Raw genomic sequence first — 16,313 nt, forward strand, 5'->3', positions numbered from 1 at the left:
CTTCCTTGAGGTCCCCACACTCCCTGCGGCAGTGCAAAGGGAGCACTTTCGTAGGAGGCCATGACATGCCTTGGCAAAAGACAGATTAGGTATTTGCCACTATAAAAACTACAGATACAGCTGGCGCAAACTCAAACTTGAGAGCATTTTGAACATCTTCCAGAAATGCTATTTTTATTCTCCCTTGAAATGATGAACACAGCAAATTTATTTCCAAAAGATAAACAAGGAAATGCAAGGCAACCTTCCCTTATGCAAGAAGAAATGAATCATTGAGCCAGGGTGGGGCACAGAAAGTGAAGACGTACAGCCATCATTCACCCATCACTGCTGTCAAGATATCTTAAAAGGGACAATGTTCTTTGAATTTCCATGTTTTCGGGCTGGGTTCCTTCTTGGAGTATGCTTTAATGAAGACTGTGCAGACATGGTCATTCTGCTCATTAACTGAACCTTATTTGAGATAGTTATGCTCTAGTTCATGACTGATTCCCCCTTAGAAACCAATGAGTGAGGTTATTTGGTGTAAGGCTCAGTTATTATTTAATTTATGACATCAAAATTTAAAAAAAAATTCCATTTCAAATGTAGTTCTGCACCTATGATCTGGAGTGGGAACGACTCAAAAGGCCCTGGTGATATTGCTACTTTGAAAAGACAGCTTGCCACTGGCTGTTGCTGTATTTTTCCTACCAGCGTGTAAGTTTACAGCTGGAAACTTTCAGTAGTTTTGTCTCTAACACCTTGTCAGCAATGCCAAGGTTTTCTGATGTTAAGAACAAACAACATCCCAGAGATTAAGTTTCTGATAGCAACACCTCATACTACACTTTAGCACTTGGTCCCCATTCAGAACATCAGAACCTTCAGCAGGAGTGACCTGCAGATGTGTTAAAGCAAATCTTGCAGTTATCATCAACATCAACCAACAACTGCATTTTCACAATGCTTCATAATTGCAGAGGTATTCTGAAGAAACCCGAACAATAGCAACTATGATTCTGTCATGTTTCAGCTTTTCTGACAATTTTTCCCAATACAAAAACTACTTTCAATCTATTTTTTTTTAAACACAAAGCACATGCCGATAAGTCACCTCCGACGATGTTAAATAGATATGGCTTCCCCCAGAGTCTAAATAATAAGCAATTTGTTAGCATGTCTGCACAATCAACCAGCACCTCACAAGCAAGGAAATCCCTTTGAACCATGTGTCAGTGAAAAGCAAGATAAATAAAGACAGGCATTTTGAAACAGGCAGCTGTGCCAGCAGGCAGATTGTATAAGCAAACGTTGTGAGGGCTTTCATTGAGGTTAGAGATGATGGAGAACAGTTGAAGTTATTTAAGACAAGTGAGATGACCCACTGATGTGGGAAAATGCACTGTCCTCTTGATTTTATGTTGTTATATGAAGATAAGTTGCACTGAATTAACATAACTGTTGCTTTGTATGTTCAATCACCACTTAATGATTTATATCAGTGAATATTAATTTAGTTTGCAAAATACACGAGTATATGGTCTAGGTCATGAGAGAGGATTATTATTGTTACACCCCCAGATTATGCATGTAAGTATAAGGTGATGCAAATTAAATCCTACAAAAGGTAACTTATGGAACTGACTGATGCCAATGAACTCAAGGAGGTATCTACAATGGACCTCAATCTGCAGCAGGTCCACAAAATCAAATACCTGTACAGCAGAAAGAATGAGGTCATTGGCCCATCATGTCCTGTGCCAGCTCTCCAAAAGAGCTGCCCACTTAGTGTCAATATCCTTGAAAATAATGATTTTTCAAATAACTATCCACTTTCAGTTTAAAAGCTAGCATGGGATTCTGCTTTCTGTAGGGCACTCTGATGGCTAGTTTTACCTTCACCACTTGGGTAGTACATTGTCAGAGCACCTGCCTGATTTTCATTTCTATTACGTCCTGGGCAAAACTATGTCTAATTTTAGTGAAAAACAAATTTTTGCCCTCTAGTTAAATGGACTCGCCAACCAATAGGAATATTTCCCCCTAATTTAATTTATCAATACCTCTTCATTTCTGGATTGTACACTCTTTTTAATATATATATATATATATATATATATATATTTTAAAAGGCTAGCTGATTTTCTATGGCATTGCTCACTGATAGTCTGGGAGTCGAACGCATGTTTAGCAACTAACTTGCTTTTTCCTTTAGGGCATCTGCTCGCTCTGTGGGGTTGTGGGCTAAATAATTCAAAGGCCAATTAAAGTTGATTTACTGTTTACTAGGGAAAGTTTGCAGGTGACCAGATGCTTGTAAATTTCTAGCTTTAAGAAATTAAAAACATAATCCCATGTAAAGTGTAGGTGTGTGCCTCTTCCAGGCCACAAAGTCTCATTGTTGTAATTTCATTACAGGCTGATTTCATAGAGGTTAATTAAGAGGCTCTTGCTGTAGGGTAAATAGCTCGTGAGTTCACACAGTTGTTCACTGAGAGATTGTCAGTAACTCCACTACTAGATGCACCATTTCTACAATATAGATCCCCAAGATGAATGCGGCATGTATGCATATACATTCATATGCAGACATAGAGTGCTCCCTGCTCTTCTTCAAAGGAAAGACTACCTGATCTTAACATCGTACCCAGCTTGTCAACTCTGACTATGTGCTGAACCCTGGAGTGGAGTTTGAACCAGCAATCTTCTGGCTCAGTGGTAATACTAACAGCCAGCCAGCCTGATGGATTTTATTTGGTTACAGTTTGATATAGAAAAGGGGCCCTTTCTAAAATGGCTATGGATTCCATTTTTAAACAATGCCAGTAATTTGAAGATATTGAACTTGTTTATAGCTGAAGCATACTAACTGAGGTGCATGGAAGTCTGTGTGCCTCACAGACATTTTTTATAAAACATTTTTTCCAGAAAAAAAATCTTCCAATTTTCCCTTCTCTCCTGAAGGTACTGGGTGTTGCTGAGGTATAGTCCATGCTGACAATCTACCTCCAGTACCTTGCCCAAGTGGCCATTCTCCACCCGAGTCCAGTGCCAAATGTCACAGGCAATTCTACCATTACCAAGTCAAGCCCATTACTATCCCCATCCAATATTTACACACACACACACACACTTATCTGCAGCGGTGAACGGATAGTGATCAGGACCAGAAACCACGGCTGATTTTTCCCCTCCCTAGACCACAGACCTTGAGACAAGTTGTAGAAGCCTTACTATCATAACAGTTGAGATCAGTTAACTCAGAGTGGACAAGAATTGAACAGACTCTCCCTGTATGCTTATTAGCACCATATTGGACACATCTTCATTCACTAGACCATCTGCAGCTGTTTAGGCAAAGATCTCTACTTCATTAGTCTGACAAAAGCAATGAGTGATAGAGACTTGCCCAAAACCACAATTGCCTGTGTCCCAGCTGGAAGAACTGGAGCATTGTAATGACATACAAAGACTCACAGGTGTGCCAGATATAAAAAGCCAGGCTTGGAAGCGTCTGACATTATCCTACCTGGAACAGATTAGATGCACTTGTCTCCAAAGACGACGATGCAGGGTTGCTTGTGGTATTTGGAGGGGGTGGTCCTTCCAGCCAGGAAATCTTCAGCGGGTTACTTGTTAGACCTGTCTCATTCTTAAAAGCCAGCTCCTGTTCAAAATGAAGAGTGGGTTGTTGGCATTGATTATTTTTAGAGCAGATAGCCAGCAATCATTTCTTCTACATAAGCCTGCAATAAGAACACTGCAGTCACTGATCATCTTGCATCAGAGAACTCTCCTCCTTCTCCTTTGTCAGGGCCGCCCAGCACCCATCCTGTGCCGTAAATCAACCATAGCTCAGACCAGGCAAATGATACATGCTCAGGTTTCCACCAGAGCATTGGCTTCTCCTCCCTGATGAGGGAGTGTGTGGCATTTGCAGAACATCGCTTCCCGAGACTGGCAACTCAGTAGAATTTTGGTAAATTGCTAAATTGCCCCTCCTCTCCACTCCATCTCTTTTGTAGTTGCTCTATTGGTGAGTGCATTTGCTGAGGACAAAGCATTCACTCACTTTATCTAAAGACAAGTGCATTATGTGACAATGGCTTTCGTCCTTGATTTTATGATCTTAATAAAACACTTTCACCAACAAGAATAGGTTTTAAATAACAAAAAGCAGGGCCTCTCCCTAATAGCTTGCTTGGTAAATGTGCAGATTAGGGTTCACAGTCTGTGCTAATTAACCTGACCTGCTGTGGTTGAAGCTTCTAAGTGTAGGTATGGGCAAGATGAGACTTGACTGTGGTGACTACCACAGTCAAACAGCCTGTTGACACTTGCTGTTTTAAGACACATATGGAAGATATCACTGGGATGAGCTGACAGAGGATTACTTATAACTGTAGCCCAGCAAGAGTCAGTGCATTGGCAGGAGAGGGGGAACCTGAAAGAGACTACTTATCATTTAATTAAGACCAGGGGTCTCCAACCAGCAGCCTAGGGGGGTGCTACAAACTTTGAAACCTGGCAGTCTGAACCCCAAGGCCCAGAAACTTGAAGGACTAAAATCTGGCAAATCCCCAGACCTATTGGCTTACACCCTAGGATTCTAAAAGAAATACTGCAGATACAGTGGATGATTTTCCAAAATTTCTTAGATTCGGGAACGGTCCCGTCAGATTGGAAGTTGGCAAATGTTACACCACTTTTCAAGAAAGGAAGGAGACAGAAAACAGGGAACTACAAGCCAGTTAGCCTAACATCAGCTGTTGGGAAAATGCTGGAATCTATTATGAAGGAAGTCCTAACAATGCACTTCGAAAATCATTGTAGAGCAAGTCAAGATGGTTTTACTAAAGGGAAATCCTGTTTGACAAATTTATTAGAGTTTTTTGAGGATGTAACTAGTAAGGCAGATAAAGGGGAACCAGTAGATGCTGTATACTTGGATTTCCAAAAGGCATTCGATAAGGTGCTACACAAAAGGTTAATAGGCAAGATAAGGGTTTGTGGAGTTGGTGGGGGGGGGGGGAATATATTAGCATGGATAGAGGATTGGAAGCAAAGAGTTGGCATAAACAGGGCATTTTCAAGTTGGCAGGCAGTAAATAGTGGAGTGCTGCAAGGATCAGTGCTGGGGCCTCAGCCATTTACAATCTATATTAATGATTTGGATGAAGAGAGAGTGAATAATGTATCTAAGTTTGCTGATAATACAAAGGTAGGTGGAAAGGTAAGCTGTGGAGGGGACACAGAGAGGCTGCAAAGAGACAGGTTAAGTGAGTGGGCAACAAGATGGCAGATGGAGTATAATGTAGGGAAATGTGAAGTTACTCACTTTGGTCGTAAGAATACAAAAGCAGAATTTTTTTTTTTTTAAAAAGGTGTGAAACTTTTAAGTGTTGATGTTCAAAGAGACTTGGATGTGCTTAGCATGCAGGTACAGCAAGCAATTAGGAAGCAAATGGCATGTTGGCCTTTGTTACAAGGGGATTGGGAGAATAGGAATAAAGAAGTCTTGCCACAATTGTACAGGGTTTTGGTGAGGCCACATCTGGAGAAGTGTGTGCAGTTTTGGTCTCCACATTTAAGAAAGGATACACTTGCATTGGAGGCAGTACAGTGAAGGTTCACTAAATTGGTCCCTGGGATAAGGGGGTTGTCCTATGATGAGAGGCTGAGTAAATTGGGCCCATATTCGCTGGAGTTTAGAGGAATGAGAGGTGATGTAATTGAAACTTACAAGATTCTGAAGGGGTTGGATAGGGTAGACACCGAGAGATTGTTTCTGCTGGTTGAGAAATCTAAAACACGGGGGCACAGTCTCAGGATAAGGGGTCGATCATTTAGGACTGAGATGAGAAATTTCTTCACTCAAAGGGTTATTAATCTTTGAAATTCTCCACCCCAGAGGGTTATGGATGCTCCCATCGTTGAATACATTTAAGGTTGTGATAGACAGATTTTTGATCTCTCAGGGAATCATTTTGAATTGTGGAGCAGGCACGATGGGCCATATGGTCACTTCTGCTCCTATTTCTTGAATTTTTGTGACAGATCAGTCCAGCTTGAATTTCATGTACCTGTAGTTTTGGAAAGGGTTATTTATAGTGCTAGTGTCTGATTTGTGGATCAGAACACCTCGATCTGTTAAAATTAGAAGCTTGTGATATAGGAGAGTTAATGGGAACAAAGATTATATGTCGCCATCCACCCTCTTCCACTAGCCATCCCCATGGCTCTGCTGTGTACACAAGCAAAAAGTTTGGACATCCCAGACTCGGAGGGTATTTACCTCTTGTTTTCTTCCCTCTGTGCTCCAAGATAGCGGATAGGTAGCTGGCTGTCAATGCTGACATGAGCTGCCACACAAACTGCTAGGGACAACAATTTGGTTTTATCTTATGTCCTCTGGTCCATCTCTCAACACCATGGTGAGGTGGAGAGCAGGCTGACTGAATAACTGCGTCCCAAAGGGATCTGATGGATTCTCGCTGATGGCAGTCTTTTGACCTGGAAGTATTACCAGTAAAATGTGTTACGATTTATTCTTCACTTATAATTTTTGGCCTCCTCCTCTACCAAGAGTGCCACATGCTTCAGCTTGGCACCACCAATTCTCTGGTTCCTTCTCTGAGTGTCTGTACAACAGTGAGAGTGGGCAGGATACTGGGCCACGAAAGCTACTAGAGCCCAGCCTGATCTTGTGCTCACCTAAAATTCACACACATTTTTATGTGGGGATCATGGCAATCCAAGGAAGATCCCTGGCTGATTCCTCCCTTCCCTACCCTCCGTAAACTAGAGCTAATGAAGCCTTTGTCAGCATGGCAACCATTACTGTGGACTAGTATCTTCTGGCCTGCATGGCACAGCTATCTTAGTGACTGAGGCATCTGGTGAATGTTGAGATTAGTAAGGTTACAGGAGATCCACATAGATCCACTTCACATGGAAATGCAATACTCACAGCAGTCTTGGTTGAGGAGAATTCCACAATGGCAGTGCCTTTCTTTTTACTGGATATGAGCAAGTTCAAAACCTCTCCATACTGTGGGAAGAAACATCCCTTGATCAGTATTCAATACCAGCTCTGCTGGGTTACTGTGAGTGTAGAGCACCAGCCTCTGCCAGTAATGGACTTACAGCATTAAGCAACAGCACTTATCTTATACTTACCTTTAAGTAGCATAATCCCAATCCAAAGAAAAATGTAGAGGCAAACATGTAAACAGAACATTTATTTAAAGCAATATCATGTGCCTGAGTATGTGACAGGTTTGAGTTGGTAATTTTTTAATGTTAATGTTAGCATTTTAAATTGGTGCTAATCTACATTTCCCTACACTTATTGCCCTCTTCTCTTCCTGCATTGTTGTCATAACTTTGCTCTTCCACTTACTGGGGAAAGAGAGAGTGATGTGAAAAACCAGAAAAGATTTTTAAAAATAAACACACAACTTCAGATACTGTATTATTGTTTCCATGAGACTACAACTAGCATTGAACCTGTGTCCTCCACAGCAAACCATTAGTGTCAGGGTGGTCTCCAACTGTGGAGAGTGTAGGGCAGAAGGGGAGAAGGATCTCTAGCATGGAGGAGAAGTAGTGCTGGTTGGTTGAATTCCTTCATTTGATTTATTAGTTTTTGTGCTCTCCAGTCACTAACCCCTTGATCATTATCTCTCCCCTTAGAATTCTTGACCTGAGTACACAAACTGTGCCTTGCTAAAAATCGATGCACATACAATCGATGTTCGGCACAGACTCGGTGGGCCAAAGGGCCTGTTTCAGTGCTGTATCTCTAATCTAATCTAAAAAAAAAGGTTAAGTCTCTTGCAAAAGTGACGAGTGGGAGAACAATGGTTTTTCCATCATTTGCTACCTGGAGAATAATAAACTTAGGTATGAAACAGATGGGAGGCTCAGCACCTTTATGTTAATAGATGGCAGGACCCTGGCTATCCTGCACTGGCTGACAGGCATTAAGTGTGACCCATTGCTTCAGGTGGGTTACTGATTACTGCATCTCATTTATACTGGGGTAGATGAGGTCCTCTGTTACCCATCATAGTTTTCAAACTGGACCTTATGTGCCCATCAGGCTCCCCATCTTTCATTAGATTTCAGTATCTTTCATATTTGTCAACATAAATATGATATTTCTGTTGCTATAAAGTAACAAGTGTGTTTTCTGCAATGGGTGACTAACACTGTCTTTCAAACATTGGGACAAGGAATCTTGGGACAGTGATAATTTTTGGAGGTTTCCTCCCCACACAGAAATGTTTAAAAATTAACACCAGGCATAAACATTTGTTTGGTTTTCACCCTTCCTCTCTGAAAGTACTGCATCTTTCTAGGACAGGGCTCCATGGTGGTCACTGCCCTCTGGTGCCTACACAAGACTCAGCAAACTATCTGACTGCGAAGGGATCATATTTGAGCCTGATGGAACGCTCACCCAATATCCCTATGTCGACAACTTCAAGCAAGAATAGCAAATGGAAATGAGAAAATGTCAGATTCCAGCCCTCCCTCTGCATTCGTGGTCACTGAGCCAGCACAACAACATGCAGTGTGTTTACCCAGCACTGAACAAAGAAAGCCTCCTTCTTGCATCATTTGGTCATTAACATGGGGTGGTCTATTGGGGTCTGGCTTCTCAATTAGAGTAGGCACATTTCAGGAAGTTCAAAACTGGATGGTAGGTGGTGCTTAAAAATCAGGGCAAAGTTAGAAACTGGACTTAAAAAAATAAATCAGTGCTCAGAGACTTCACACATGGACAGTTGCTGGTATGGAAGTGCTGACAAGAGGCATCTCGTTTACAAATTGAATGAACTTGTACAAAAACCTGAGTGTAATTTCCTTGCAGAGTGGCTTACGGATAGATATTCAGCACTGGAATCAGTTTTTTTTTATAGACTGGGGTATTTTTAAAGTACATTGCACTGTTGATTTCAAGCTATTACGAAATACCCTTATCTCTCCGGAGTTATAGATTCTCTGCCTGACTGTGACATGCATATAATCCTACAGTTTATAGCAGTATATAGATTTTACATGGCACCATTTTGACATGACAGCCACCTTATTGGATTAAAAACTAATTCTTCAAGTAACATATGAATTAAGTGAATGTTTTTGTTCACAAATAACTTCCAGATCCAAGGAATCTCTACATCCTTATCTCTCCTCTTCATATTCTTATCCCCAATGCACCAATTCGTTGGGGCTGGTAAAATCTGCAGTTGTCATATCTGATATGGAGAATTTTAAATCTTAAAACTGTGTGCTGCTGTTTTGATTTAGCACATCCTTCCCCAGTGGAGGTTGCCACAAAATCGTGCAGTCAAGTATTTTAAGAATCGAAGTACATGCGGAAGTATCTGACAGCGAATACACAATGCTCTCTTGCAAAGGACACTCGAAAAAGTGTGGGCTGTCTAGTCAAGTAAATTGAAGATCAAAACAGGTTTTCACAACTCAAAGCTGTGGATGGTAACTTTATTTTCAGTGACAGCCTCCAATGTAATTTGACTGGAGTGCCCCCAGTGTCTTTGCTGAAAGAGAGAGAGAAAAAAATAACTTCTTTGACTGCATTGAGGTTGTGGGCAGTGCACGAAAGTGATAATTGCTGCAGCATTTCAGTCTGAGATGAAAGGTCTGGATTTTTATCCCTTAACTCTACTGCACAACTCGCTCTTGCCAGTCAACAGGAATCAGTTCACTAATCGGCAGGATAGTGGTTAGAGACGTGGACGAGCAATGCGGAGGTTCAGAATGCAAATCCTACCAGGGCAAGCTGTAAAATTTAATTCAATAAAACTGATATTTGTGGGTTTGCATCAGGAAAAATGGCCAGATTATTCTAATAACACAAAGGCATCAAAAGACATTGGTGAACCATTTAAGTGGAAGCTAGATAAACACAAGGGAGAAAAGAACAGAAGGACATGCTGATAGTGTTAGACCAAGATGGGTGGGAGGAAACTCGTACAGAACGTAAACAGCAACAAGGACCAGTTGGACTGAATGGCCTGTTTCTGTGTTGTACTTTCTATGTAACTGTAGATGAGTAGGATGAATTTAAAAACCTGAAGAGGTGCAGCAGTGTTCAATTGCTTTAAACAGGGCCTTTTCTCTAATAAAAAGAGACTACGATCTTAACTGACAAACTTGGGTGTCTGCTGGGATCTGGTGTTGGGGAAAAGGAGGGAAAGGGTGGAAGGCCTCTTAGTCTAGTTGGCCCCAAGGCCTCTGGAATGGAGAAGTCGAGAGAGAAACTTACCTTCTTCAAAATTGAAAGGAGATATTCATAAGAGTAGCCACCATTTGATTCATCATCCTTCTTAGCCTTCCATTTCAGCTGCCAAAGAGAGAGGGAAACATCAATAAGGTTAACTCTTTAATGTCATGCACCACCCCAGTGCTCCCTTCATTCTATACATCAATGACTGCCAAAGAGTGGACTGACTCCAAATCTTCACTACTCTTGAATAGGCAGCACCCTCCCTCCCTTCCTCTACTTGATACCCTGCCTTTCTTACCCGGCTGAAATCGGCAGCACACCATGGTTACAGTGCAGAACTGCTCTCAAATGAATCGATAGCTACATTATCCGTGGCACAGCAACCTACAGTTCTTAAAGTTTGTTTTTCTTCCATCCATGGTGAGGAACCAACTGCCCCCAGAAGGACAATCATTCAATTGCACTAACACTAAAATTTACTCACTCAGTGAACAAAACAGAAAGCTGGTTCCCCTGTCTGTGGAAAGTCATCAGATCCAGGGAGAATTTGAGACACTACAATTGGCCTCATTGGGTTCAGGAAAAAAAAAATCAGCCAGAGATCCTCATCTCTATCATTGACATCCAGACACTGGGTAAAAGGATGAAGGTTGGTCGTCATCTACCTGAGGTGGAACAGCCCATCATCACTCAATACCCAGACTCATGCAAGAAAAACGGCCCTTGCTGAGGTACTAGAAGCCTGCTGACGCCAATGGAATCTTGTCCCAGCAAGAGTTTGAGTCCTCAGCAAAGAATTAAAGGAAGAATGATGAAATTTTAAAAATCAACAAAATTTATAAAAATATTTAGACCCAGAGCCGAAAGGGAAAGCAGTCTCAGCTTTAATATGTAAACTACGAAATTCTTCAGGGTATTTATTTGCATTCCTAGTTGCCTGGACTCACTGCTCTTCAGAAGCCTTTCATACAATCCCAACAACTTGGACCCGGACAGGAATTCCATTTCACAGAAATTAACACAAGTCATGGTGAGAATTAGTTTATTGAGAAGACTTACTTTCAATTTAGGGGTTGAGTTGTTCTTGGAATCAGCTTGGACATCAGAGCCTAGGACATTATAATGAAAAGCATGAAATCACGCAAAAATAACAAGTACATAAATAAGATGATGTGCCATCATTGCCCAGTCTTTCAATGCACATTGACAGATTACTGCAAACAATCACAGCAACAAATTCTGCATCAGGACAAAGAAATTGAATGAAGCTGAAATATTTTATTACCCTATGTTGATTTCTAACCATTTGATTTCGATATTAAGGGTTTTTATATTTTGCTGTCACGTTAAACAGTAACCCCCACCCCCCACCATCGAAACCAATACATTAACCCCAACTCCTCTACCTCACACCCAGCTCCCCCACTGCTCTCACCTGCACCGTCCCCTCCCCACAGAGCTTTCACCTTCACTGAAACCCCCCCCCCCATTGCTCTCCCCAGCACCAAGCCACCCCCTAAACTCCTCTCCCCCAAACCGAGCACACCCCATTACCAACTCCTCTCCCCCACAGCGAGCACACCCCCAACTCCTCTCACCCACACTGTGTCCCCCAAATCCTCTCCCTCACACCGAGCCCTCCCCAACGCCACTTCCCTACAATGAGCAGCACCCCGCCCCAACGACTCCCCTGCTCACCAAGCCTACTACCCAACTCCTCTCCCTGCATCGAGCCCTCCCCAACTCCTCTCCCTCACAGCGAGCAAACCCCCCTAACTCCTCTCCCCGCACCGAGCACCCCCTCCAACAAATCTCCCACAAATCAAGCTGCACCACACCAAACTCCCACTCTACTCTCCCACCCCCCCCCCCCAGCTCATGCCTCTCAGAATGAGTGCCTGCCTAGGGCAGTGGCGTAGTGGTTAGCACCGCAGCCTTACAGCTCCAGTGACCTGGGTTTGGTTCTGGGTACTGCCTGTGTGGAGTTTGCAAGTTCTCCCTGTGATCGTGTGGGTTTCCGCTGGGTGCTCCGGTTTCCTCCCACAGCCAAAGACCTGCAGGTTGATAGGTAAATTGGCCATTGTAAATTGCCCCTAGTGTAGGTAGGCGGTAGGAGAATGGTGGGGTTGTGGTAGGGAATATGGGATTAATGTAGGATTGGTATAAATGGATGGTTGTTGGTCGACACAGACTCTGTGGGCCGAAGGGCCTGTTTCAGTGCCGTATCACTTTATGACTCTACTCACTGCTCTCTCTCCTTTTCAAACATGTCCTTACAATTTACAATGTTTCTCTCCTTGGATTATCCATCTTGCAGTCAGTCCCTGGCAGGCTGGGGATGGGCCCAATATTTTCCCTGTGGGTCCGCAAAGCCCACTCTTAAGCCAACCACTATGAAAGCCAATAGAATGTTATCATTTATTGCGAGGGGATTGAATACAAAAGTAGGGAGGTTATGCTTCAGTTATACAGGGTGACACCACATCTGGAGCACTGTGTACAGTATTGGTCTCCTTATTTACGGAAGGATGTAAATGCTTTGGATGCAGTTCAGAGAAGGTTTACTAATACCTGGAATGGGCAGGTTATCTTATGAGGAAAAATTGGACGTGGTCCAGTCATCTGCTGGAGTTTAGAAGAGTAAGAGGCGACCTGATTGAAACATATAAGATCCTGAGGGGTCTTGACAGGGTAGATGTGGAAAGGATGTTTCCTCTTGTGGGACAATCTAAAACTAGGGGTCACTGTTTAAATATAAGGGGTTGCCCTTTTAAGACAGAGATGAGGAGAAAATCTTTCTCTCAGATGGTCGTTATTCTTTGGAACTCTCTTCCTCAAAAGACTCCAACCAAGGAGAGGTTTCCCCCCAATTCCCATTGACCTCAGTTTTGCTATGGCTCCTTGATGCCATACTCAGTCAAATGCTGCCTTGATGTCAAGGGCTGTTACTCTCACCTCACCTCTGGAGTTCAGCTCTTTTGTTCATGTTTGGACCAAGGCTGTAATGAGGTCAGAAGCTGAGTGGCCCTAGCAGAACCCAAACTGAGCGACAGTGAGCAGGTTATTGCTGAGCAAGTGCCGCTTGATTTACATTCCTCTGGAGGGAGTGGGGAAACACCTGGACGCAACTGATGTCATTTTATCATTAAAATGTAACATTTTAATCTGGTGCCATAGTTAACAACTGAAAATCCCAGACATGAATCCATGGCCTGTCCATTTTATGACACAGACCATTTATACTCAAGGTGGGGAATTTTCCCAGGCAAGGGGATGTGGCTTTGGGTGCATGTGGGAAGTTAAATCCCCTACAAGAGACTTCGGGTCAGGATCTTGACATTATCCCGCTCTCTTCATCTGGGCGGGTTCGGAGGCGAGCAGGAAACCCTCTTACAGCTGTAGTGAAACTAATTAAGATATACAAACAACCAATTAAGTCTGTGTTTAACCTTGCATTCTGATAACTACTAGTGCATGGGTTCCATAATGTCTCTGGATCTCAAGAGGGTGCAGGAGGTGAAGGCACAGCAGATAGTTAGTGTTGAATGAAATTGACCTGCTTGGAACATTACGAAAACCGAAATGATCAAGCTTGTGGGTAGCCACAGTGAAAGGCTTCTCCAGCAGGTAGAAATCATCAGTTTCAGAGACAATTACAACTTTGCAAACTTACTTTCAAGTGCTTTGGACTGTCATGAGCTGTACCTCAACTTCCTGGCTGTCAGGCATCACTGCAATATGGGAGCAACCTATGCTGTAATATCTTGGACCTCTGAAGAGGAGCAGCATGATCAGCCACAGCAACAGACACAAGAGCAGCAACAGCAACTGCAGCTCCATCAGCAGCAGCAGCTGTCTTCTCTGCAGTCACATGCTGCTCCAAGGGACAGAGGTGATGGACAGGGAGCTCCAGCCTGAAGGAGGCAATGCCTCCAGCACAGAATATATAGGTCCCCGTTGAGCTTCCTCAACAATTTACAGAGCAACTTGAAGGTGGCAGGACATATTCAGAGAGTAGCTAGCAAAGCATATGGGATCTTGGGCTTCATAAATAGAGATATTGAATACAGAAGCAGGGAAGTTATGCTGAGCCTGTATAAAGCTCTGGTTAGGCCACAGCTAGAGTACTGCATCCAATTCTGGTCAGCTCACTTTAGGAAGGATGTGAAGGTCCTTGAGCGGGTGCAGAGGAGATTTACCAGAATGGCTCCAGGAATGAGGGATTGTACCGACAAGGTTAGGTTAGAGAAGTTGGGGTTCTCCTTGGAGCAAAGGAGGGTGAAGGGAGATTTGATAAAGGTATACAAGAATATGACAGATTTAGATATGTAGACATAGTAAAGCTGTTCCACTAGATGATGGTACAAGGACTAAGGGATACAGATTTAAGGCTTTGGATCAGAGATACAGGAGGGAATATGAGGAAGAACTTTTCATGCAGTGAGTGGTAATGGCCTGGAACTCGCTGCCTACGACGGTGGGAACGGGGACAATGAATGATTTCAAAAGGAAATTGGATGGGCACTTGAGGGAAATAAACTTGCTACGGGAATAGAGGGGGGGGAATGGGACTGACTGGATTGCTCTACATAGACTTGGCATGGACTCAAAGGACGAATGGCCTCCTTCTGTGCCACAATGACTCTATGACCCTAACAGTGGCACAGGAGGCTCAGGCTCTCACGACATATCACGGCAGACCTCTACAGCCTTCTAGAAGAGGCCCAAGAGGAGCAGGTGGCCACCAAGGTCACCACAACCTGAAATTCTTCACGTCCAGTTCATTTCAGGGATTTTCTGGAGACATCTGTAGGATATCACAGTCAACTGCATCACCCAGGTCATCCATGTCTTTTTTTCCAAGGTCGCAAATTATATCCACTTTGCCATGAGAAGACCACTCAAAACCAGCATTGGCTGGATTTCCACAGGTTCAACTGACTTGCTCAGGATGTGGTTCAGGTGCCTGGACAGATCTGGAGGCACGCTTCAATATGTCCCAGCAAAGGTTTCCAGGATTGCTGTGTTCTGCTGTGTCCTTCACAATATGGTGCTGCAGAGAGGAATGGAGCTGGAGCAAGAGGAAGGTGGAGAGTGCTCGGCATCCTCCGAGGAAGAGGGGAGAGAAGGAGGAGGAGGAGAAGGAGCCAGATGTTTCCATGGTACCTGCAGCCGCACAATTGGCTGTCAGAGAAGCCTACAATGGACTCAGCCAGGCATGCACTACCTAAAATACATGCTTGCAGCTATCCAAAAATTCCATCAAAAGCCCTGCACCACCCCCAAGCAACATAACTCATTCCAACAATCAACCAGTCAACCATCACACTCAACCCCTTTCTTCCTCATCAAGTCTGATCAGACCATTCAGCTGAAGGAAACTGTCCAGGATGAATGGGGGATGCAACAAAGTACAGGCCATGAGAATGAGAAGTTCACATAAAGTAATGCTTATATTGAAAAAGATTTTTGAAACATTAACACTGTTATAAGCAGCCAAGTGAATTCCCTTGTGGAACGAAGATATTTTTCTCCGACACTTCCTATCACTCCTACATGATGCTACCCCCATGGCTTCAGCTGAACTGGAGGTAGGCTACTCGTTCCCCTGCTCTGACACAAGATGCTCGTGGGGGACACCCTCTGGGTTTTGGAGCCCATGAGGGCCCCGGCAAAGACTATCCCAGCTGCACCTTTGCAGGGGCAGACTCGGTCATGGAGGGCAGGAGGCCAGCTTGTGCAGCTCGGTCTGAGGAGGGTGGGGGAAAAAGGCTGAGAAGTGGGTGCGCCTTGAGAAGAGTTCTCACTGCCATGTACCCTACACCCATCTTCCCTCTCAATACCCAGCTGCACTTCCCTACTAGCCATGAAAGGGAGAGCACTTGCCTGCATGTCAGTGAGGCATTGAAAGGCCATGGTGAGATGTTCCTCCATCCTGTTTAAAATGGCAAACTGAATGTGCAGACTATTGGTGAGGGCAAACATGCCATCTCTGAATTCTCATGAAAGTGGCCTCTCTATCTTTGGAAGTGGTCATAATTACAAATGTCTGAAACTCATACTTGAGATGTATGTA

The 16,313-nt window shown here is 43.5% G+C and overlaps 1 protein-coding gene across 2 annotated transcripts in view; it reads right to left on the reverse strand.

Annotated features, from left to right (window-relative positions):
- dnajc17 (DnaJ (Hsp40) homolog, subfamily C, member 17) overlaps positions 1-16,313 on the reverse strand; it is a 197,614-nt gene that overhangs the window by 73,409 nt on the left and 107,892 nt on the right. For both annotated transcript variants that reach the window (XM_068039660.1, XM_068039658.1), the window contains exons 7-10: positions 11,297-11,346; positions 10,277-10,354; positions 6,953-7,033; positions 3,512-3,649 (exon numbers count right to left, since the gene is read on the reverse strand). In XM_068039660.1, the coding sequence (XP_067895761.1) occupies positions 3,512-3,649; positions 6,953-7,033; positions 10,277-10,354; positions 11,297-11,346 (347 nt within the window). The remainder of the gene's footprint in view (positions 1-3,511; positions 3,650-6,952; positions 7,034-10,276; positions 10,355-11,296; positions 11,347-16,313) is intronic.

Source organism: Heterodontus francisci, chromosome 9 (assembly GCF_036365525.1).
Source record: "Heterodontus francisci isolate sHetFra1 chromosome 9, sHetFra1.hap1, whole genome shotgun sequence".
NCBI classification, from domain to species: Eukaryota; Metazoa; Chordata; class Chondrichthyes; order Heterodontiformes; family Heterodontidae; genus Heterodontus; species Heterodontus francisci.